At 42.4% G+C, this 25,907-nt stretch overlaps 1 protein-coding gene across 1 annotated transcript; it reads right to left on the bottom strand.

Annotated features, from left to right (window-relative positions):
* Nucleotides 1–481: 481 nt before the first annotated feature.
* On the bottom strand, nt 482–25,907 carry C1H3orf14 (chromosome 1 C3orf14 homolog). Its single transcript, XM_043979033.1, has 5 exons — nt 25,759–25,907; nt 19,826–19,919; nt 18,269–18,395; nt 5,366–5,440; nt 482–3,438 (listed from the first exon to the last, which is right to left on the bottom strand). The coding sequence occupies exons 1-5, from the start codon at nt 25,832–25,834 to the stop codon at nt 3,304–3,306; spliced, it is 507 nt and encodes a 168-aa protein (XP_043834968.1). The 5' UTR covers nt 25,835–25,907; the 3' UTR covers nt 482–3,303.

Genomic DNA, 25,907 nt, shown 5'->3' on the forward strand with positions numbered 1-25,907 from the left:
TTCTAGGAGAAAAACTCAATCATCAAATTTATGGTTTTGTGCAACAAAGTTACACACCCAAGTCCACTTTACAGCTACAGTGCAACTGGGAGCAGGAAATGGGGTAGAGTGGAAAGAGGAATGGGTCAGGAATAAGCAGAGAGGCCTGTATTCAAATTCAGAACCTGGCATTTACTAGCTATGTGAACCTGGGCAAATCAAATCATTTAACTTTTCTCAGTATCAAGAACTTCATCCATAAAAGAAGGTCTAATACTTGAGGTATTGACCTCCTAGGGTTGTTTTGAGGATCAAAAGACATAATGTGCATGTAGCTATTTGCAAATGTCACAGCATTATAAAAAGATCGGCTATTATTATACCAAATCCTAAGATTTTTCCAATTATCTTACGGAGACACAGAAAATTCTCAAATTTTTCATTTTAAAATCAAGACAAAAACCAGTATGCCATAAAACATTTTATTTCAAAAGTGGGGAAAGGAAGGATCTATGCCACAACTCCAGAAAGGGTTGAGAACTACCACCCTAAACATTAACCTTAGTTCCAAACAGAAAACCAAGCCAGCATTTCTCGTAGTTAAAGATATCATAAGCCAGGATTCTTTCAGGAAAAGAAATAGCTTTGAATATTTATGCATTTGCAATATACTAAGAAAAACTACAGTCCCAAATTCTTATAAAAGACTTTCCTTTGAAAACTTCTATCATCCTTTAAAATATGATCCCCTCAGAGAACAGAGAGACACACTGAACCAACAAGGAAGCAAAAGAAAGGAGGAAAGGAAAGGCAAAATGGGTGGGAAGTCAAGAGCTAGACTTGAAGGTATTTCTAAATGACTCTTTGCTGGTATTCTAGTACCAAAGTGCAGAAACAAATATATTGCTTAATTCTTTCCTTACTTAAAAAACAATTCGCAAATTCCCATCCAAACGGGTATAATTTGCAAAGAATATAAAATCCTTTAATGGGGTGTGTAGGTCCCTCTGAGGGTTTGTTTTTTTTAAATACACACCATGTGGTGCAATCTGTTACAGTCCAAAAGGCAAAAAAAAAAAAAAAAGAAAAAAAAAGAAAGAAAAATTTTAAATCCTCTTTAAAAAAGTCTCTGTTGGAACCAGAAATTAAAGTCACTTCTAAATTTCTTAAAGGTTTTTAAGGTATGTTATATCTAAGATTTGGGAAAATATCCATCTTACTGCCCATCACTGTTAAACTCTGGCTGTTTTGTTTGTTAAGTTATTCAATTTAGCAAAAATCCTTCTAAAAGATCATTTTAAATCCCAAATGAATGCAATTTAACTAAGCTGTTGAGTGATTTAATTTACAAAACTCAAAGGAAATTTATGTTCAAATATTTGTTTGTTAACTTATCAACCAGTTTAATTCTGAAATGTGCCTATTTGCTTGACATAATATTTTACCATCTTAACAAATGTTTAGAGGTTGTTGTTTTTTTTCCATTTGACTAAAGAGAAATAAGTTTCATATTGCTTTAATTCACCTTCTTATGTGCATATGCTAGGGAAGATTTGATGTAAAAAAAAAAAACCCTTATCATGTTCCTTTCTACTACATCTAAATCTGTTTACAAATTCAAAGCTGCTAAAAAAAAAAAAAAACACCCTGCATTCTCCTGCTAAATCGACTGGATGGCTAGAAACCAAACTGTAATGTAACAGAAGAAAAATTACCAATTTATCTTCCTGACAGAACATTCTTGAGAAGGTATAAAACTGTGGTGGTCTCTATGCCAGTTTTTTTGTTTTTTTTTTAAGGCTTTCAGCTTTTAAGACTAAACCTAATTTGATATTTTTGTAGTTCTATAACAGTTCTAATATTTTGTGACATTTTGTATTGTGACACTATAGATGAAATTGTCATCGGACTGACACCCTGTACTGTTTATTCCTTAATTACAACTGTTAACACTGCAGAGAAGCGTGCTAATCTGCCATCACATAGTATGAAAACAACGTTATTGTTACAAACACCAACACCCACTCAACAGGATATTTCCAAGATGGCAGTTTATAGAAACTTATCAGCATAATGGACATTTCATTATAAAGTTTTAAAAAAAAAACAACTCACACTATTGTATTATTTTAATATGAGCCAAGTTAAAATGAAAATGATCGAAAAATAATTTAAAGTAAACAGAAATTCTCATTAAGAGGAATTCCTTCTATGGCTATTGGTCCTTGTGCTTCTAGGATCTAAAAACCAGGGAGCCGAACTCACTCTTCCCACATACAGCCTAAGCAGTGTTGGAATGAGTTTTAAAGCTATATTGTTTGGGAATTGTAAATGGATGCCTCACTGAGAACTGGAAGAGAGGGAAGAGACAGTTAAAAGATGAAAAGAAGGGGAAGAGTCCATTGCTCTCCTCAAGAAGGGAGGCAATGCTTAGAAAACCAAGTAAAAATCCTATCAGAATCCCTATTCTGACAGGTTCACTTGAAATACGTACAACTCCCTCCAATAAAATGGTCACCCTTTGGCCTTTCTGGCCAGTTCTCTGCACTGACAGATACTTTAGAGTTTAAATTGTGAGAACAAAAGTGAGATTTTAGGGAACATCTTTACTTTTCTAAAACACGTGAGACAAAGTGGTATGGAGAATGTAAAGAGTATTAGATTAGGAATGAGAAGACCAGCCTTTCCACTGACCTGTTGGCCTGTGACTCTGGGCAAGTCACTTCAACTCTGGAGGGGTGATTTTTTCGGTTATGATAAATGGCATTCCTCCAGGCTGGGAGGTTCATGTCAGATAATCTATTCAGAATCTGAATTATATCCAAGTATTATGCAAATAGAAGGTGCTAAGCAAACCACTCTGTTGTTTCTCTTTTTCATGGCCGGTGGAAAATAGTTAGGAATTGTCATAATCACAGCTTTTTGTTGAAAGCAGTTACGGGAACCAGACAGGTATGAAAAGGACTGAAAACTGTTTTAAAATGAAATAAGTCACATAAGACGCATTTAACCATTTATTTAGTTCACTTTCCCTTTCAAAATTTTCTTTTACACTCCAAAAAGTTTGATGAAATGACAAACTGAAAGTAAAAACAATTCTCATCATTCATTAAAAAGGTTGTAAGGTATTTCAATCCTGGTTTGACAAAATTTCCAGTAAATTAAAATTTTTCCCTCTTGTCAGCTAGGTAACAGAATCCACATTAGGATGTTCCCTTAGATGAACAAATTCCTTTGAGTTTATACAATGTCCAGATACGTTTTGCTTTACTGAGCAGGTGTTCTGAAGTGGAGCCCCAAGGAGAAATTACATCTTTATTGTGGTTATCTCTCTGTAGCATCTTTGATGTCATTTCCTGCTGGATTTGGATATCTGACACCGATGGGATACTGTGTTCTTCCTAAAAGAAACTGCTCCCACTTGGGGGCCTGTTCTTCTACTGATGCCCAGTAGAGAGTCTGAAAAAACAAAACCCAAAAAGGAAAAAAGCAAAACAAGCAATAGAACTTGGCTTTTCAAAACAGTCTAAATGTTTATTCCCTTAAATACAGACACACACTCATACATGCATATATATGTGGAATGCAATCTCCCTACAGAACATTTTATGTTAATTTTAGAAAAAAGCTGGCTACTTACTCCTCAATTTTCAAATTTCTCAGCAAAACCACAGAGGCTGGCAGAATTTCAGGTTTTTGATTAAGTTTTGTGGTGTTTTGAGGCGCCCTCTTGTGGCTAACAACATGATGTGTTATGTGGGGCTGTGGTACATTTCTTTGCTTAGGCTTTTCAAACCAGTCAATAAGCATTTGTAAAGCGCCTATGTGCCAGGCACTGTGCTAAGCACTGGGGGTTCTAAAAGAGGCAAAAAATGGCCCCCATCCTCAAGGAACCCACAATAAAAAATCAAGCACAAAATGCTTTTCTGAATTACAAAATAGAAACAATTGCTCTGAAATTCATTTTTTAGGCTATGATATAATATAGGCAACAAGCCGCATTTGTTATGCTGTAGATTAGAATTCAGGTGAGTTTTGTGGGGAAAGCATATTATCCATTTATTATCTTCTAGAAAAAATACTCTTCATTTTATGAGTAGCAATTCTTGTTCCTGTGACTTGAATAATATAACAATTTTGATGTCAAAGCAAGACTTTCCACACAAACGATACCAACCCCAATAAGCCACGTGCCCTTTGCACAGGACATGGGACAATAAGACTTTATTGGCAATAGCTCAGCATCCTCTGCCTCACTGTCTACAGTAGTTCATAGAGCACTGGCAGCTCCTGCAAGCTTTGTTGGGATTTTCAAGTTACTGCTCTAAGTGGCTAAAGAGAGCATTTCTGGGGCATTTTGTTAAGAGTGACATTAATGTCATACTAGCTTTGGAAAATAACTCGAGCAGAAATGACTTTGGGGACACACATTTATGCCCTGAGGAAAATTTTAAATATAAGGTTTCATCCAAGTAAAATAACGTAGGTCTACACCAAGGCCATGGAAGGATGTATATGGTCTGAGTAACAGTCTGATATGTTCATCCTGCTGTTCAAGGCCAACTAAGAAAAAATGACAACTGTGTTCCATGCTTGGGGGCTTCTCAGCTACTCATAGCTAGATTAACCCTTATTGTGTATGTGAACCCTGTACAAGTAAGGGTTAGGTACATAGTGAGACAAAGAAACAGACATGGCCTCAGCCCATCTATATCATTTAACTCAAAGAGCTGTACGCCTGATGGGGCCAAGTTTTCTTCTCTCTCCAGGTGCTAGCTTTCCTCGATGTCTTAGATGGCAGACAGCTGAAGGACAATTTAAGAGCCCCCAAATATTAGAGCCTGTTTTAACAGACAGCAAAAGAGTATTAAGACAAAGACCATCTTTCCAAGGGAAAAATAACCTCAATCTCTCCCAAACCCTGCAATCAATTCCTTTTCATCATGAACATTTTCGTATATCAAATAATGTATGTTTCTGCCAAACTTTCCCCCAATCTGTTCCTGAGCTTCACAGAATATAACACTTAGAAGCCATACTCCATAACAAACATATATTCAGGCCACTTATTAAACTTTCTGTGAAGAGACTGTGAAGAGCTATTTTTAAATCCAGCACAGAGGACACAGATTTCAAGTGCAATGCTCATTACGCGTTCTACACCATCACCTGAAGATCCCATCTCCTATTTTTGTTGAATAAAAGTCCTTCTCTAAATCAGATTTCATAAAAAGTCAACAGAAATTTGATAACTCGATCCTTCACTGGATTAAAATGTGAAATGTCCTTTAAAGGGATAAATCTTGAGAGTATCTACATCAATATTTGGCTACACAATGAACGACAGCCTCAATGCAGGTGTCTAAAGACGTCCTAAGATTCTTACCTGAAGACCAACCATCTCGGAATGTGACCGTAAATGCACCTTCTTGTCAAGTTTCTCTTCTAGTGTTCTTATATCCTGTAACAGAAATCACTATTTTTAAGGAGACTATGGGCACACAGACATGCAAACGTTTCCTGGATGTACATTATTACTTACCAAGGCAAATTCTACTTGCACTTTGTCAACAATATGAGGGAGAAATCAGTACAAAATCTGAATCCTCAACTCAATCAGGCAAATAGGCACAACCCTGGCTACAAAACCACACATTTCTGTCTAGAGGCTACTTCCAACTGACCCATTTAGATTCTAACAGCCAATACTTGCTAGGAGTTTTCCTATCAAGTGGCACTGATTTCTGACTCCTTTAAAGCAGAGGGAAGTTCAGAAAATATGCAGAGCTTCAGACCAATTCTCAATCACCTGAGGGCTGCCTGAGTGGTTGCCCACTACTGTCCTGATACCTTCTGTGACCCAGATGATGCTATCGGAATATCATTGGTGAAATGTACAGAATTCCATGTTCTTATTCCTGCCCACACTGCAGAGGCCAATGGGTCTGTCAGCCCAAGCCTCCAAAACACCATGGACAGAGGGGAGGCGGTCTGCAGCAGCAGAAAGAATGCAAATATCAACAAAAGTCTTCATATCTGAAGGGTTAAAGTATAAGGCACTTGAGGAAATTATTTATGGATCAAAACTGAAAATGCAAAGAGACTGTTGTCCTTTAGAAATACAATCCTTCATGCCAGACTCTTCTCAAAATGATTTTCAGATTCAGGGAGCTGCTAGATTTTATAATATCCATGGGCCTTGGTAGCCTAAAAATTTCAGGAAGCAGTGTGTGTGCTTCATTTTAAAGAAGATTAAGTAACTTTCACTCAACTTTAACTTCTGTAGGTATAGGTTTGTGTTTTGTTTTTTGTTTTTAAATTTAATAGAGTCTAAAACAACTGTGATAGCTGAACTTTATTTACAGTTTGGCAAGGTGATAATACTCAGAACTAACACCAAATCTGGAGCCGAAACAAAAGCTGTTTACTAAACACCTGAACTCTGCTGAATTTTACCTTTTGCTGCCTACTTCAAAGACCGGCAACTTGGGCTCCATTGACCTACTACTACAAGAGGCACATTTGTGGATGCTAAAATAAACAAAACAAAAACTAAATCTGTGTCGACTCTCTGTGATTTTGGAGTTGCTAGAAAAAGGGAAAGTTCTCTGCTCTATGAACAAACAGTGGAGAAATCGAAGTACAGGGCTGTTGGACAGACGGCGAGGGATGGGAAGGGGCGTGGGAGTGGGGTGTGAAGAAGCCAATGCTGAACGGGAGAAAAGGGAGAGCAGATGGCAGCGGCGGCGGGAGCAGGGAATGGGTGTGAAGAGGAAAAGGGAAAAACAGGAAATTCCCTATAGGGGCTTCCCAAAGTTGTACAACCACTGCTGCACCTGCTGTCTAGAGGAAGGAGATTTAAAGAAGAAATAGGCAATTGAGGAATAGAAAGCCTATTAAACAGCTTGCCTGTCCTGTATCTGAAACTGAAAGCTGAAAACGATGGCTGAAAGCTACTGATACTGCGAAGTCAAAATAACAACAGAAACAGAAACCTGACTGGGGCACGCTGAGTTTTCATAAGACCTTAGTAAAAAATAGTTTGTGGTTCCAATAAAGCAAAGACTTAATTAGATTCAGAAATAAAAATATATAACTCCAAGAAATCATAAAGTGAGTGACAATTATTCCAGAAATAGTTGTTTTAAACTACTTAGTAATGCCCAAAGGGCTACAGAACTGTGCATACCCTTTGATCCAGCAATGCCACTGCTAGGTTTATATCCCAAAGACATCCCCAAAAAGAGAAAAAGACCTATTTGTACAAAAATATTTATAGCAGCTCTTTTTGTGGTGACTAAGAACAGGAAATCAAAGGATTGCCCATCAATGGGGGAATGGCTAAACAAGCTGTGGTATTTGATGGTGATGGAATATTATTGTGCTATAAGAAATAACACACAGGATGATTTCAGAAAGGCCTGGAAAGACTTGTATGAACTGATGTCTAGTGAAAAGAGCAGAACCAAAAGAACACTGTCCACAGAGACAGCAATATTGTTTGATGAAGAACTGTGAATGACTTAACTATTCTCAGAAATACAATGATTCAAGACCAAAGGACTATCGATGAAACATACTATCCACCTCCAAAGAAAGAATTGATATTGATTGAACACAGACTGAAGCAGGAGATTTTTCACTTTCTTTCATTTTTTTCTTTTATTCAAGTTTTCTTATACAAAATGACTAATATGGTAATGCTTTACATAATTGTACATGTATAACCCATATCTGATTACTTACTGCCTCAGGGAGGGGTGAGGGGAGAGAGGGAAGGAGAGATTGGAACTCAAAGCTATAAATAAACACATTTATTACTTTAAAAAAACTACTTATTAAAATGGCAGGTTTAATTTAACTCAACCCAACTCAGTGAACATTGATTACATGTCTCCTCTAGCCAATCTCTAATCTGGGTGGAAGGTAAGCCATGTCCACAAAGGACTCTGGTACAAGTGAGAACAAGACAGAGTCGCCTGAGAGCTGAGGGGAGGAGGATGACTTCCGGTCGGGTATATGCTGGCAGGCCTCACGGAGACCCTCTCGTTTCGGTTTGTGGGCTGGCCCAGTGTAGGAGCTAAGTGCGTCCCTGGTGACTGATCAGAGGATGTGACCCATGAGCCGAGTCCTGAAGGAGGAAGGGTATCAAACAGTAGCTTTCAGAGGGAGAGGATGGTCCGTCTGTACAAAGGCCCAAGGCAGACAGCTAAGAAGAACAGGATGAGACAAGGTATCACGCATGAGAGTTCAGCAAGGGCACAAGGGCAGCATCGAGTAAGACGGGACAGCCAAGTTTGGAAAAGCTTCGGGCTGGAAGCCTAAGAAGTTTACACAGCACAAGAGAACAGAGGATTAGCTCTGGATGACCTTAGCAGCAATGGGAAGGACAGATTGGAGAGGGGAGAAAAAGGAGGCAGGAAGACTAGTGGGAAAGCTAATAAAGCTATCCCAGTGGTCTGCATGTGAAGGAGAGGCATTAACGCCATGGAGATCACACTGACTAAAAGAAACATTTAGAGCAGCACTTTTCATGAAAGCAAAGAAGCAGAAAGGAGGAAAATGCTCATTGTTGGGGGAATGGCTAATACACTGTGGTAGAGAAATGTAATGGGACATTACTACACTATGACAAACAGCAAACATGATGAATGTAATATAACAGAAACATGGAAAGACTTCCATGAACTGATGCACCATGAAGCAGAACTGAGAGAAATGCTGGTTGGCATAAAAATAAAAGATGTCAATAAAGATAGAGACATGTAACACATCAAACAGTCTGGCTGAGAGGTACTAAAGGCCCAAACTAGGTCTGCAATGGGAGCAGAAAGGAAGCAAAGACAGGAAACCCTGGAGGAGGCAGTACATCGAAACGAGTGGGAGGTAAAGAACGAGAAAGTCAAAATCTCCAGGATGCCGGACCCAGCTACAAGAGCCATGGCTATCCCTGGGTGTGGCGGGCCCTCCTTGCCCCTGCCCACCTGCTGGCCCTTCACCACTGTGGAGATGCTGGCCGAGGCTCCTCACTGAAGACTTGGGAAAGAACATTTTCAACATTAGAAAGAGATAAGGTTTTGTCGGTCAAAAGGACACGAAAACTGTACTTTTCCATCAGCCTGCTAACCCCTACACCCAGAGGGGACCCCCACCATCCTCACCAGCACCGTGCCATCAGCCTTGCCCTAATGCCCAAATCACCACTGGGTCTCGTCATCTGGTCTGCTGTTAAACCCTTAAGCTCACCTTCCACCGGGACCTCATCCACCATCATCCTTTCACCTACTCTCCTGAGCCCATCCCACTTTTCCCTCAGTATTCTCCAGATTCAACACCGTGCTTTGCACATACTAAGGGTTTCAACAAATGCCTTTTTGTCCAAGTATCTGCTGACAATTTCTTTGTTGTGCACATCCCAAAGAGGACCTTCTCTCCCCCTGGAGAAGAGACCAAGCAAAATAAAAGTCGTACCTTTGTGTCCCTGTCCTTTCTCTCACCTCATTTTCTCCAAGCAGATGTTCTTAATAACAACAGCCAGCATTTATATCATGTTTAACGGTTTGTAAAATGCTTTGAAGTATTATCTCATCTCATCTTCACAACAACTCTGGGAGGGTAAGTGCTGTTTGAGGCCATTTTACAGATGAGAAGACTGAGGCAGCTGGTTGAGTGACTTGCCCCATAGCCAGAAAATATCTGAGAGTGAATCTGAACTCAGGTCCTCCTGGCTTCAGATCCAGTATTCTTTAATCACTGTTATCCTGACATAGCTTTAAAAGAAAAAAGAAAGGGGAGGGGGGTTGTCGTACTGAGCATTCACTGTGTGTCAAGATAATGGAATGTAACAGATGAGATTTAGCAGATACTCAGGGGCCCACCTGGAGATTGGTTTAAACTGACTGAATTGGATAAGATGACTGACTGCTGACTGGATTACTGGTTTACTTTCAGTTAACTAGATTGTAAGCACATCTGGCTGATACTTAAGGATACTTAAGAAAGTAATTGTTCTCAGAAGCTAAAAACTTTGAACTTTACATGGAGACCACCTTCGGGTCCAGTGAACCAATGAATGAGTGACACTAGCCAATCAGCTTGAAGAACCTCCCATTTCGGGGAGGGGAACATGAAGCAGGAAGCGGACGCTGGGGAGAGACTTCTTCCTCTTGGGCTGGGAGACATCGGTGTGGTGGCAGAGAACTTCAGAAGGGGGAGATTAGGAAGGCTAGATTTGCCAGGTTATAGGAAATCTGTTCTCAATCTTTCTTTCTTTTACTATTTTTTCAATAAACCCTTAAAAAACCTAAACTCGTTTATCAGTGATTTTAGTCAGTTTCCCCCAAAACTGGGGGGACAGATTAGAACCCACATTTAGAATTTTAAATTACACAACTGCAAGCATCAATTGGTTCGGGACCTTAACTTTCCTGGTACTTTCAGAGGTATACAGCAACCCCACGGTTATTCTCAGTTAGATGCCCTTGCTTTAGTCTTCTACGTGCCCTTCTTTTCCCTTCTTAAATTTAAACTCCATTTCTTGTGTTCATATTAGACTGCTAACATTCCTGTCCTCAGGGAGCTTACATTCCAGTGGAAGAGACAACACATACAGAGATAAGTTCGTACACAAACTCTGCAGAATGAATAAAAGGCAGTTTAGGGAGAAAGGACGCCAGCACCTGGGAGAGCCAGGTAAGGCTTCATGTGGCAGGCACAACCGGGCTTGAATCTGGAAGGAAGCAATAGATTCCGAGTCAAAGAAAGAATGCAAGGCAGGCCTGGAAGACAGCTAGTGCAAAGGCTTGGAGATGAGAGATTGAGTGTGGTGAGCATCAGGCCACTGTGGGAGAGTGGCACTCTTTGTGAAGGGGAGTCCTATGTAAGAAGGCTGGAAGGGCAGGAAGAGGCTGGCGGTGAAAAGACTTAAATGCCAAACAACGTTGAGTTTCAGGAGGGTGGGAGCCAGAGGGCAGACGGTTGTTGTTCAGTCACTTCAGCTTTGTCTGACTCTCCATGACCTCACTTTGGAGTTTTCTTGGCAGAGAGAGTGGAGTGGTTTGCTATTTCCTTCTCCAGCTCATTTTACCAATGGGGAAACTGAGGCAGGCAGGATGAAGTGAGTCGCCCAGGGTCACAAAGATAGTAAGAAGTGTCTGAGACCAGATTTGAACTCAGGTCTTCCTGACTCCAGACTCTATCCCCTGTACTACCTACCAGCCCAGAGATGCTTTAGAAGAGAAAAGGAAGGGAGAAAGTTATTGAAAGGCATTGAGTCTGGACAACTTTTTCAAGGAGTTTGGCAGAAAAAAAAGGTGATAAGATAATAGCTATCAAGGATGGTAGAATCTAGTGAGAGGCTTTGTTTGGACAGATGGACGGATGTAGGGATAATAGTGGACTGGCTGAAGAAGATGAGAGAGGATGGAATGGGTGAACATTGAGCCTCTTTTTGAAAATACTATACACAAAGCTGAGCCTGAATTCAGTCTCTAATTTTTAACACATTAAATTGGGAAAGGAGACCATGGAGATACGTATTATGAAGATAACTCTTTATATATCCCTCGGTAGCTGAAAAGAAGTTCAGAATACCTAGTCTGGATTGATAGTGATCAATGATCACTTCAGTTCATAGAATAAATTTTTATTGGATCACTATTCATCGTAATAGGGCAGCTGGGTGGCCCAGTAGATAGAGCACTAGACCTAGAGTCAGGAAGACTCATCTCCCTCAGTTCGAATCCGACCTCAGACACTAGCTGGATGACCTTGGGCAAACCGCTCAACGCTGCTTGCCTCAGTTTCCTCATCTGTCACATGAGCTGGAGAAGGAAATGGTGAACCACTCCAGCATCTTTGCTAAGAAAACCCCAAGTGGGGTCACAGAGAGTCAGGCACAACTGAGAAATGACTTAAAAGCAGCACTCGTGGTCACAGGGTTGTCATCTAACGATCCTCAAAGATGAACGTTCCCAGTTTCCCCTTCCTCTATTACTTTGTTGCCTCCGCTAGCACACACCACTGCCAAGGAGCACTCGGTACTCACCCAGTGGCTCAGGTCTCTTTTGTTCTGTCTCATAAACTGGCCCTCCGACAGCTACCACAGTCCAACCAGTCATGCTAAGTCCGGAAGAGGAGCACTTGTTTTAGCTATCACAGCTGGCTTCTTTTAAAGAGAGTTCAGTGAACAGTCATGCTCCTCCTGTCTTTCCTCTGAACCTGGGTTCAGTCAGTGGAAAAAAATCTAGGCTTCCCTACAGTACAAGGCCATAGCTTCCATCAGTGATGCCCAAAACACTGAGACACGATGCATTTGTTTGTTCATTAGCACCTTATTTGTTCAAGACTTCTTATGTCTGTCCAGTGCACAGAGCGGGGCAGAAATGACCAAGATGTGGTTCCTGCCCTCCCAGGGTTATAATCCAGAAGGGGAGATGAGGTGAGAACACAAAGGGTAAGTACCAGATGAGGAACACAGGCATTCAGGGGAAGGAGGGGACACTTCAGATTGGGGTCGGCAATTCAACTGGATTTTCAAGATCACAGAGAGGAAAAGTGACTGGAGATCAGTAGAGAAGGGGAAGGGAAGTGGAAAGTGCTCATGCTTGGGTTTAGAGTCTGAGGAGCTGGTTTTGAAGCCTGACTCTGCTGTTTTACTACCGGGTGACAGTGAGCAAGTGACTTACTCTCTTTCAGTTTCCTCACCAGTAAAAGGAGAGAGTTGACCCAGATGACCTCTAAGCTCCAGTCCAACGGATAATGCATAATAAGGGGAGATGAATGAAAAGTAATTACCATTTAGGTAGCACTTTAAAATGTGCAAAATGCTTCACTGCAGCACCACAGAAACCCTGGGAGGTAGGTGATATAGGTACTATCCCCATTTTATAGATGAAGAAATTGAGACTCACCCATGATCACACAGCCGCTAATTGTCAGGTGACCCCGTTCTTCCTGCTCCCAAATCCAGCCCCACTAGGCCGTAGGCCATGCCTTATGCCATGACTGAGAAGAGGGCTGAGGACGGCACAAAGAAAATGAAGGGAGATCCAACACACTGACAGTTCAGTTTTTAGCTATTACTATGTTTACCCTTTGTCCCCATTAAATAGTAAGCTTCTTAAAGTAAGACAATTAATTTTATCCAACTGGTCGATCAGCTGCATGAAGTTGGGGCCCAAATTCTGGAGGCTTAGCTAAAGAATTATGATTTTGTTCTAAAAACTTTCAATGGCAAGTCATTAAAAACATCAGGCACAAGTAACATCCAAACCTTGCTTTAGGGAGATGATTCTGACCCACTTAAACAGCACAGATTGCAGTAAGGAGACCTGGGACATAAGGAAATCATAGATGCTGTTCTAGGCTGCACCTGGTGCAGGCTGGTCTCCCGATGGGTTAGGTTTGACACTGGGACAAATCGAGACACTCGGAGATCATTCAACAGTTATCAGAAAGAGTTTACTTAGCTATAACAGCACAAGGCCAATCAACAAGGATGGCCATCGAGGACACTTCAAGTCAATTCAGTGAATGAAACTCCCCTGCGTGTGTTGTCCACCGTGATCCATCAACCAAGCCTCAGAGAGGGAGCCCAGAACTCCTTGAGGCCATCTTGTCTTGTTTGAGCCTGCTGCCAACCTAGCCTCCAAGATGGCCTCAATATCTTTTAAGAAAAAAGAAACCTAATTTGCATTAGGGACATGGTGAAATATTGCTCCCACCAATTCCAAAAGACTCAGGATGGAAAACGCCATCCGCATCCAGAGAAAGAGCTGATGGAAGTCTGAATGCAGATCCAGGCACACTATTTTCACTTTATTTTTTTCATGTTTTTTTCCTTTTGCAAACTGTAATTTTTTTTGCAAACTGTTTCTTCCTTCACAACATGACTAATATGGAAATGTTTTACATGATCACACACATATAACCTATATCAAATTGCTTACCATCATAGGGGGGAGGGAAGAAAGGGAGGGAGAAAATTTGCACCTCAAAATTTTATTTAAAAAATGAATGTTAAAAGTTGTCTATCCATTTAATTAGAAAAAATAAAACACTATTAAAATATATCGCTCCTACCTCAGAATGGAAGGGGCATTTGAAAAAGAGATTATAAAGAATAAGACATAAGCGAAAGAAGATTCACAAAAAGTCATGGGTAAGAAGAACATCAAATGAGATGACCAGAATAGCTCCTGATCCGCACTGGATGAGATCCAGGGCCCACCACCCTACAGTCTTAGTCAATGCTTTAGCACCTAGGACCAAGCAGATTTGGGAGAGCCTACAACCAACACCTCTGCTCAAGTCCTACACCAAGATCTCACTCACCGTGGCATGAAGCAGCCCTGGTTCCTTGAAAGTCACACCAGAAAAACAAGAACTGCAGCAGGGCCTCGACCAAGCAGGAAAGGCTTCCAGGAGGAGCCTGCTGACCACTGTGTAGACACTGCCTGAGCACCAGCCCAGCTCAGTTCAGAGAAGCTGTCATAAGCATGGCTTCTATCCACCAGGTATTGGGACCCGTGTCACATGAGGGCTTGCCTACAATAGTGAAACCAGGGGTCCAAAAACTTAAGTAAGGACATGATGCTTAGCGTTTATTTTTGATTACTGCATACATGCATACATAAATATATACATATATGTGTGTGCACACATTTGTCTCCTCTTATAGCACGTCCACCCCTCCTTTTTTGCCTTTATGTCTCTAGTGCCTAACACACTGTTTGGTACAGAGTAGGCACCTTGTAGGTGACTCAGTGGCCACTGATAAGGACTGATAGGTCGACAATCTAAAGACAAAGTAGGTAACGTATGTCTTTGGTGTCCTTGTCTTTCTCTCTCTAGAGCCTAGCCCTCTGAAACAGGGATCCCCCCAACATACACTGGATGAAGAGGTATCTCAACTGAAGGGTCCAACCCAAACCTCCCCTCTAGTGCCTTCTGTTCCCAAATGTCTTTTTTTCTCTCATCGTTAGAACTGAAAGGCAGCCAAATGTAATGGCTGGTGAGTTAGACTTGGAGTCAGAAGACCTGAGGACAATTTCTGCCTCTGACACAGACAAGTGGAATGACCGTGGGCTTCCTGGAGCCTCATCAAGGTGATTCTACATGGGCTACCATCCTCCCTCAGCTGAAAGGAGTTGCCACACCAACTCAGTGAGACTTACACCAAAGGTATTATTACTTCCATTTTACAGATGAGAAAACTGAGGCATAATAAAAATAAAAACGCACCCTAGCTAAATAACTCATCTATCTGAGCCTGAGTTGTTCATCTGCAAAAACAAACTACCTCTAAGATCCCCTTCAGCTTTAAGCTTCTATGAATCTCAGAAAAGATTTAATTTTACTTGTATGACAGGAAAAGATCCATTTAAAATAAACCCAGTGGACATTTCTTTTGTTTGTTTGTTTCCTTCATCCTAATTATCTTATCGTGAAGTCTATTTTCAGTCACTACATTGCTTTACCAATTGGAACACCTTCCTGAGAGGTGACTGATGACATGCATAAGATCTGCACTAGGGATACAATCACATGATCACAGAATCACATGCAATCATTATGTCTCGTCAATATCTCTCTTGAAATGGACCACTGCAGAGGCACACAGACCACTCTTTTGAATCACTACAATCACCTCCCCAGTCCTAGCCTCTCCCTCCATCATAGCTCCCAAATTCTAAGAGTTCAGTTGTGTCTCAGCAAACTTATTGGACTCCATTCAGATGCCACCAGAAAGTTCATCAAACACTTTCTCACCACACTATTGCCCTTTGATTCCAAATTCCTCCTGCCATCCAGCCACCCACCAGTTCATCAGCAAGTTCATTTGGACATCTTCCCCAGGGCACTTGGTCAAATGAGATAATATTTTGAAGGCACTTAGCACAATGTCTGACATACTGTGGGTGCTTAATAAACGCTCATTCCATCTGTGCTAAAGACCACATATACACACATTCCCCCTTTCCCTAACCTTGCCACTGGCTTTTCACCTCTGGCTCTGGGAATAGTAATCAAATTAATAGTGCCCTACCACCAGGGCAAAATTTCTGGGAGTTGCAGCTTTCTGAAACAAGTTCATCAGCCTTTCCAAAGTCTCATGATCATGCCTGAGAGGAAATGATACTAGAGATATTAGAGATGGATGAGGTAAAATTACAGTTCTGGATTGTCCTACTGAGAAGGGATGGTGGCCCCTCACCTTCCTATGAGGGAGTGGCACATCCCCTCTTAGAATGGAAACTCTTCAAGGGCAGGCGCTCTCTCTCTCACCTCTCTGTTTGTATCCCAGAGCAGGCACCTAATAAGTGCTTGCTGAGCGTGGCTTGCTTCAAACTGTTAACAGTTTATTAGTCCTCCAGTATCACATCTCAAATAGCTCGGCCTGCTTTGGAGGTTGCCCAGACCAGAACCTGGTCTCATTCCATGCATACAATCCCAGCCTCCACTACTGCCTATCGTGAGAAGCCAGCGTGGCCTCCTGGGCCCAACACTGAGCTGGCAGTAAAAAGGTCCTCACTCTGCATCTTATCAGAGGTGAGGCTCTGTTCAAGTCACACCCACTGTGGAGTGCACAATGCCCTCATCTGTCAAAGAGGGTGCTGAAACAAAAGGTCTCTGCAGCCTGCCCCTTCTCGCCCTTTAAAATGCAGTACCAACAGACATGACCCTGGAGCTCCCAATTTGGGAGCACTTTGTGGATACCATCTCCCTGGAGTCTCACGATATAATTCCCCGGGGTGCCCATGAGAAAACTGGTTCAGAAAGACGTAGCCACTTGCCCATGGCCACACAGCAACTCAGTGTCTGAGGTGGATTTTGAGCCGAGGGCTTCCTGACTCCAGAGCTGCACGCCATCCCCTGGTCGGTCTTTATTCGTGCTCTACCCCTGGGTCATCATTCTCCTCTGCCAATCAAACCCAACTAAGCAGCTTCACCACAGCTTCTTCCATGAAGCTCTCTCTGACTATGGGAGCTCTGTAATCCCTCAGGAAAGACCCCCTGTGCACTAATCACCTGCACACACCATCCACTCTCTCCTTGCACTCTGTCTTAAACTGTCCACTGATTGTTTTGTGTCTGATTACAAGCTGTTTCGTCTTAGACAAAGTTTGTTTCCCTCCTGCACTGAGCACACAGGACACATTCGATAAATACTTGCTGACTAATAAGAGACGCTGGAATAAACTGAGTCCACTTGAAGATTAAATACCACTTTGGCAGGCTGCTGCTAGTGGCTAGAACACAAGCCTGCCAATTTGGGTAAGTTGTTTTCTTTTTTTTCCTTTTTGACATTTCGTGACAGAAATTCAGATTATCGTATATTTTCCGTTTAAAATAAACAGTGCAAACATCATTGGCAAGGAAGACATATGGTATACTGAGATGCTTTAGTAGTGCTGTGACTGTGGCTCTTCAATGGTAGTGGCCCAAACCAACAGAAGCTGAAGACCTGACTGACTTATAAGGGAACCTCAATCATCCTGAAAATGCTGAAAAATACAAAACTGAAAGCTTCACTGTGACTAAGAAATGAATGTTGCTTGACAGAGGTGACCGACATGGAATCTTCTGACAAGATGGATTTGGAAATAGGAAGCTGGGATGCAGGGCAAAGTTCAGGGTTAATTACAGAGCGAGGGATGATTTGTGGAAAACAAAGTTGAAGATCCCACAGATGTGGTTTTCCTCCACTCGGATGGACTGAAGATGAAGCACAACCACTAAGTGCCAACTCAAGTCACTGAAAATCTGTCCCCTCCAATATGAACTCTTACTGCTTGGAGATATTTCTAAGTGGGGCAGAATACATAGTATTTACTTTTGTGAATCAGACGTCATCACTACTCTGTCACTAGATGTACATGGAGGATGTGCTCTGAAACCTTACCTCATGCACAAAACTGATCTTGATTTCATTCCCACACACAGAGTATGCTTCTAAATAATGGCCTTAAACATACTTCAGTTTTCCTATCTCAGTGAATGGAAAAATACTTCTGCTTACCTGTCTCAAAACTGATGAAATGACATTTGTAAAAAGCTACCAGTTTCATGTGCAATCATCTTTTTTATTGTACTGTTATGGAAATGCTTGTTTTATTCCGTCAATTAAAAATAAAAATTTTGAAAAAGTGATCAGTTTCTCAGCACAAAATAATCTTAAAAGTTCAAATTATTTAATTCACTTGAAAACGTAACATATCCAACCACACAAAGAGAAGTTTCAGAGAATTTCCAAACCAACTACACCCATGCCATTCAAGTAACTTACATTCAAAAGGCTCCGATTTCTTTTATAGGCTAGCTTAGCTGCTTTTACGTGAGATGCCTTCTTTTCGGTCTTCTGAGTACTGTGATCATTCTCCATTTCTTGAAGTAACAGTAATCTTTGAGCTAGTCTAAAAAAAATTTAAAAGATCAATGGAGGTACACAAGCACATTAAATAAATGCAGTAATTTTTTTTACTTTATTGTCTTTACAATTCATGAAGAAATTTTTAAATTTCACTTAAGACTCCCATGATATTGCAGGCCAATGACTGAATTAATCTGAGAATAAACAAAGGAAGTATAAGATATGAAGTACTATTTACACAGGTGCCAAGGTTCCAATATAACTTTTTAGGTAAATCTGGGGGAAATTGCTTTTATTTCCATGATCACATTCCGTATGTGTAATCTATGTACAAGATTGTGTTTTCCCACTCCCTCTTTCCTCTTGTGCAATTATTTTGGAGTTTTAAGGACATGTTTTAATTTTGGGTGAAAATATATACTGTAATACATATCTTTATGTACACATACATACTTATATATACCTCCACACACATACATAACATTGATTTTTAACTTGCTATATGAAACCTTCTGTTTAACACTTCAGTACCCCCTGAATCTGATGTTACACATTTAGAATTGTGCTAAACTTCCATATGTTGGAAGAAGCAATAAAAACATTTTTCTCCTTTTTCTAGGAGAAATATGATGGTACAGGATATATATGTGTGCATGTATATGTGAGTATATGTATATGTACACACGACTAAGATGTGTATGCAGAAGAAAAACTTTACAAGTAGGATTACAAAAATGAGGCAGAGACAAAATACTGTTTCTATACTGTATGTAAATATTGAACATATATATATATATATGCATACATATATATATATATATATATGAACATTTCTCATTGGTGACATTATTTCAGAAGTGATTAATAATTCAATTTCTAATGCTATTAATAGTAAGCACATCAAGATACCAGTACTTAGAAGATGATAGAAACTTTTGACTGATGTTATGTAACAGAATAAAGAATTTCCCAAACATCTGACCACAACCTTTGATTAGAAAGCTCTTGGAATTAGATTCAGAATCCAGAACTTTACAGAAGCCGGCTCACTAATAGCAGAGGACCTGAAAACCGGGCTGTATGTTTTAGAAACGCTTTCCAAACAACATCTCATTTAAGCCTCACAACACTTTGATAGAGCAGTGGAGGGATTCTTAACTCAAATTTTCCAGATGCAGAAGCTGAAAGTCAGAGGCCCTGGGACTTGCCCATGGTTACACAACTACTAAGTGTAAGAGGCAGGATGGGTGTTCAGGGAGGCTGAGTTCAGGCCCAGCCATCTATTTACTAGGGCTCTGGCAGGAAAAAAAATAGAGATCATGATCTAAAGTAAATGACACAAATGTAATTTGTCCTTTTAATCTCTTACTTTCAAGAGCCATGACACTTTCTGTCACATACAATCTCTTTCTGCACAAGAATTAATTAAAACAAATACAATTTATATATTCAAAGTGCCCTTAAAATTCTTACATTTCTTCATGTTTTTTAGTAAGTTGAACTTCTTTGGCAAAATAGGCCATCCCCTTTCCTTCTGCCAGCCCTCCTTGGTGTTGGTGAAGGCTTTCTGTTACAGTTAAAAAACAAAAACAAAAACAAAAACCACAGCAGAATCAAATTACTTCTCTGAATCTACAGCCGGTAGTGAGCTCAGCAGTAGTGGACACCTGGCATACTGCCAATGCACGTGTTCTTTCGAAATAGATCACGCCGTAACAATGCAAAAAGTCCCCAGGCCCAGCTACAGACGTACAACAGACAGAATGAAATGCGTCAACGCCTAGAATGTGCTCATACTAATGGAAGAAAGCTCGGCTGTGTGGCTCCCACTCTCTTCCCTGTTTAACATTTATTTAAGAAAAACTCACGAGCTGGAATTTACAAGGGTTTATAATGTTTAAATCAAATCTCTGACATCCCTAGAAAAATATACATTTTTAAACAGGAGACCACAATGAGAATAAGCTTAAACTTGTGTCTAAACCCCTAGTTTGTTTGTTTTTAAAGAGGAGACAAATGGGGGCTGCTAGGTAGTCCAGTGGATAAAAGCACCAGCCCTGGATTCAGGGGGACCCGAGTTCAAATCCGACCACAGACATTTGACACTTAATAGCTATGTGACTCTGGGCAAGTCACTTAACCCTCACTGCCCTGCAAAAAAATAAAATAAAATAAAGAGGAGACAAATGCCAAGATACCATTATCTTTTTCAAATAGAAAAATGCTATTCAGATGAACAGTATACTATATCTGAAACAGAGTAAATGCTAAACTTTTGTTAGGATGGACAGGTTCCTTGCACCAGCACCCTCGATGCTTACATTTGTCTTTGGGAAGGAATTCTACAAAGAAACCGATTCCATGGATAGGAGGCCTACTCAGGGATCACACTAGCCAAGAGGCAAACTAGCCAAACACGCCTGTGGGCAGAACAATAGCACAGAGAGCCCTGGGAGTCAGAAAGGTGCTGACCTTGGGGAGTCACATAAGCCGTCCGGGTCCACTGCTCTCCGGTACAGGACCATCATCTGCACAAAGCTGGACTAAAACCAGCATGGTAGAGTGGACAGTGTGCTGAATGTGCAGGGAGAAGGAGCTGGTTTTCAATCATACTTTGTGACAGTCACTGACCTGGTGGGTCTTTTTGGCGTCTGTTTCCTCTTGTGTGAAATGGGGCTGATGCCTGTGTACCCCACTCAAGGTGTGACTGCAAGGTTCAAATGAAATAATGGATGTAAAGAATGTGTGTGGGAGGGGGGGAGACCACACCTCCACTTGCCCCTTCACATATGTAAAGTACTTGGCAAACCTTAAATCAATATATAAATGTAAGTTATGACGAGAATTAATTACTGTTCTCTTTGGGCAGCTGCTATTTCCTACCTGTGTGACTAATGAAATCACGGCTCCCCACTAGCCTTCAGTTCCCTTGTCTATACAATGAAGGAAGGGATTTGGGGATAATGTCCAGGGTCTTTTCCAGATCTTAATTCTGGGAAGCCAAATGCTTCAAGTGCCATCATCCAAAAACCTCTGTGACCTGCTAAGGCTAGAGAATGAAGGTGCTAATGCAAGGAAATGGCTGTTGTGGAATTCCTTCACAGAAAAATACACTGGCTTTGCTAACTTAAAAGAAAAATAGATTGAACCAGAAAACTTCTCTATACCTCTTCCCTTGGGCTGCCATAGGTTTCAGCATGGTGCAAAGGAAGGGTACAATTCCATTTACTACAGAACAGGAATCACTACAGTTTAATTTAGTCTGGGAAGGCCAATGATCAGCCCTCAAGATTACTGTTCCAAGTGGCACAAGGCCAGAAAGAAAACTAAGCCTCTTTTCCCTCCACTCCCTCCTGAGATACAACATCATGAATTTAGAGCTGGGATAAAATTAATAATAGCAGCTAAGATTTAAATAGTGCTTTCTATAAGCCAGGCACTGCATTAAGTGCTTTGCAATTATTATCTCATTTGATCCTCACAACAGGTGCTATTATTATCTTTATTTTACAGACGAAGAAACTGAGACAAACAGAGGTTAAGTGACTTGCCCAAGATCACACAGCTGGTTAAATGACTGGGAGGGGATTTGCACTCAGGTCCTCCTGACTCCAGACCCAGCACTGTATCCACTGCACCACCTAACCATGAAAACACCTCATTTAATAGAGGAGAAATCTGAAGCACAGAGAGGGGAAGGAGTTGGCCCCCAAATCAGGCGGGTTAAAGTGTCAGAGCCAGGAACTGAACTCCAGCCCTTACTCCTGTTTCAGGGCTCTCTCTACTTCTCCATGATTCCCCACCAGATGATTCTCCAGAGTTCCTCTGGCCAAGGATGCATCAAGCTGTAGCCACTACCTGCTCAGTGATGCTGGGCTGGTCCTCCTGGGCCAACAGTTGGTGCTGACAGCTTGGAATGGAAGGCCTGTGGGGTCCAGCAGGCCCTGCCTCCACTGTACAGTGACCGGCCTGAAATCATGCAGCACCATCACCATGAACGCCTCCTGAGAGGCAGCAGGCTGGTGTAGCAGATCTAAGGCTGGCCCTGGAGTCTGAGTTGTGCCTAGGACCAGATAAGGCACCTGACCTTGCAGTTATTTCTCCAGAGCCACAACCTGTTAACCTACATCAATGGGGACCCAGAGAACCTTTTGCTCCAGAGCTGGAGGGGCCCTCAGAGGCCTCATGGTTCAACCCCTCCCCTTTAGAGAGGAGGAGACCAAAGCCCAGGACCTACAATGACTTGCTCAATGTCACAGACACATGCTTTTAGTGGTGAGATTAGAACCTACGTCCTCTGCCCAGAGTCAGGGCCCTTCCCATTACAATGGGATCTTCCTACACTGAAAAAGTTATGGGATCCTTGCTTGGTGGGCCTAAGAACCCATCGAGTACAACCCCCTCATTTTACACATGAGGAAACTTCAGCCCAGAAAGGTGTGACTTGCTCAAAGCCACAAAGCTGGTAAATGTCAAATCTATGTCTTTCTGATCCAAATCCAGCCCTCTGCATGACTAAAGGAAGCCTCTCCTAACACAGGTCTAGGGGTTCAGTCTTGTAGTCAAGAAGAAGGTCCTTTGATTCTAACCCAAGTCTTTCTACACCAAAAGATGCAGACATTAGATGAAAAGGAATGAGGACAGGGACTGGACGTGGGATTTCATTGATACAGGGAACTCCCAGGTGAGGAAGTCCCTTGATAAGTGTAGACTGGCACCTTTAAATAAAATTTTAGTCAGGGAGGGTTATTTCTTTGACCCCTTTTTGCACCATGGATGACTTTTGGCAGTCTGGTGAACCCTAAACTCAGAATACTGTTTTTAAATGCATAAAATAAGATGAGTAAGATTACAAAGAAAACAAGTTATATTGAAAATGGTTGTCAAAATGCCCAAAACAAAAGACGAGTTCACAGACCCCAGGTTAAAAAACACCCCCTGGGAGAGTGGCTTGGGGCAGTTGGAGGTTAATCTTCCCAGGGTCACACAGCCAGTATATTGTATTGGAGGCAGGATTTGAACCCAGGTCTTCAAATCCAACTCTCTATGCACTGTTCTACCTTGTTTAGTTTAAAAACAAACAAAAAAATCACCAGAAGTAACTATAAGATTTGGGTTCAAATGTCTTAAACACCAGCTAAGTTATCATGGGAAGGTCATTTTTGCCCACATCTCAGAGTCAATTTTTCTACGTGGGAAATGAAGCAGATGTATTCACATGAGTAGGGCTGTTTGGGGGCCAAAAATGAGAAAATAATCCAAACAACACACATGTTTACCGTCAGATACGACATTAAGTCCTGGGGACACAGACCAAAATGAAACAGTTCCTGTCCTAGAACAGCTTACTCTTTGAAAGGGGTTGAGATGGCTAGAGTGCGCTGAACTTGGCAGCAGGAAGATATGGCTTCCAATCCGGCCTCAGACACTTACTAGCTATGTGGTCCTGGGCAAATCACTTGATCTCTCTGTACCTCAGTTTCCTCATGTGCAAAATGAGGTTGGACTTGATGGTCTCTGAGACCACTTCCAACTCTAAATCTACGGTCTTAGTACGCGGTGGATGTGTAAACCACAGGCAGGGGTCATCTCACCTCTCGGCATCCTTATTCATTCACAATTCCACTCACCACAGCAGCTTAAACCTTAAGCCCCTCCTCAAACTTCCCAGTCCCCTTCCTCTCCCCACCCCCACCTCACCTTATATCTCACTGAAGAAAGCAAGAGCGCCTACTTCTCCCATCCTTCCCTCACATCACATTCCCCCCTTCTCCCCTTTCCAAGGCAAACTCCTCCACAAACCCAAGTAACTCTACTCTATCTCATTTCCTCCAGCAGATTGCCTCTTCTGCCTTCCTCACTCTCCTTAAGAAGGCTATCCACAAATGGGGCCTTTACTTCCTATCATCTCTCCCTCAACTCTCTACACTGGCTGCCAACCTCATCATTCAATTGAAATGCTCTCTCTCTAGAGTTACCAACATTCAAGCTCAATCACTCCCATTTTTTAGAAGCAATCAGGGTTAAGCGACTTGCCTGGGTTCACATAGCTAGTAAGTGTTTGAGGCTGGATTTGAACTCAGGTCCTCCTGACTCTAGGGCCAATGTTCTATCCAGTGTGCCTAGCTGCCTCACCAATGATCTCTTTTTTTTTTTTTCAGTGAGGCAATTGGGGTTAAGTGAGTTGCCCAGGGTCATACAGCTAGTGTTAAGTGTCTGAGGCCGGACTTGAACTCACATACTCCTGACTCCAGGGCCGGTGCTCTATCCACTGCCCCACCAATGATCTCTTAATTGACAAACCTAACGGCCTCTTGTCAATCCTCACCCTTCTTGACCTTTTCAGCCTCTAACATAGTCCATCACCTTCTTCTTGATACTCTCCTCTCTCTAGGTTTTTGTGGTTCCCCTACAGCTCCTTCTCAGTCTCTTTGGCAAAATGTTTATCTAGATTACATTCACTAACCATGAGTGTCCCCCAAAGCTTTTTCCTGAACCATCTCCTTCTATATTATTTCCCTTGGTGATGTTATCCGCTCCCAGATAATCAATTACCATCTCTATGCTGATGATTTTCAGATTTATCCAGGTATAACATCTCTCCTCATCTTGAGTATTGAGTCTCTAAATGCCTACTGGATGTCTCATAGACATCTGGAACACAATTATGTCCACCACCAAGCCGTCCCATATTCCTACCTTTCCTATTACTGTAAAGGGCAAGCCTGTCCTGCCAGTAACTCAGGCTCCCAACCTAAGAGTCACCCTGGACTCCTGAGGGTCTCTCCTCCACCCCCATTCCCCTATATCCAATATGGTGACGAAGCCTGTCAATTTCAGCTCTGCAGCATCTCTCCTCTGGCCCTGCCCCCACCACCTCGCACCTGGACTGGGGGTCTCCCTGCCTCTCCCCTCCCTCCTCAATCAACTGATTTTCTAAAAGTGCAGGTGTGACCACGCCCCGCCCCCCAATCCCTCATACTCAATAAAATCCATTAGGTCCCGAGACCTAATGTCTGTGTTCGGCTTTAAGGTCCGTTCTATGCTGACCTCTCCCAGCTTCCCAGCCTCTCACACCCCTCCACTCTCTCCTTATCCCTCCCCCCGGGACTGGGAGCCCCCTGATGGCAGGGGCTGTGGTTCGGTCTTTCTTGTGTCCCCAGCGCTTGGCACCGTGCCTGGCACAGAGTGGGCGCGCAGGAAACGAGGGCTTGGCGCCTGTGCCTCAGTTTCCTTATCCGTAGAAGAGGGGCCCCTCCCCGCCCTCGACAGCGGACAGTGAGCACGGACCGAAGTAAAGACCGGACAGACCCGAGGCGCGGGGATCCCGGGAGGGCGCTGAGCCCCGCTCTGCCCCGGGAGCTCGGGCCGGGGCCCCGCCCAGGCGCCCCGCAGCGCCGCCCTACCTCGGCGGGCCCTCCTTCGGGCCTCTGCCGGAGGCTGCGGCGCCGGGACCGAAGTCCCCTCTGACGGACCCAGCATCGCCCAGAGCCGGCGCCGGAGCACTGCGCTTCCTCTCGGGGATGAGCGACGCCCCAGTTTGCGCCTGCGTGCG

Source organism: Dromiciops gliroides, chromosome 1 (genome assembly GCF_019393635.1).
Source record: "Dromiciops gliroides isolate mDroGli1 chromosome 1, mDroGli1.pri, whole genome shotgun sequence".
In the NCBI taxonomy this organism is placed as follows: domain Eukaryota; kingdom Metazoa; phylum Chordata; class Mammalia; order Microbiotheria; family Microbiotheriidae; genus Dromiciops; species Dromiciops gliroides.

Coding starts and splice junctions, on each gene's coding strand:
- C1H3orf14 (XM_043979033.1), bottom strand. CDS start 25,834: ATGCTGGGTCCGTCAGAGGGGACTTCGGTCCCGGCGCCGCAGCCTCCG. Junction 19,920..25,758: donor CCGAAGGAGGGCCCGCCGAG/GTAGGGCGGCGC, acceptor TAACTGTAACAG/AAAGCCTTCACCAACACCAA. Junction 5,441..18,268: donor GAAATCGGAGCCTTTTGAAT/GTAAGTTACTTG, acceptor TTTCTGTTACAG/GATATAAGAACACTAGAAGA.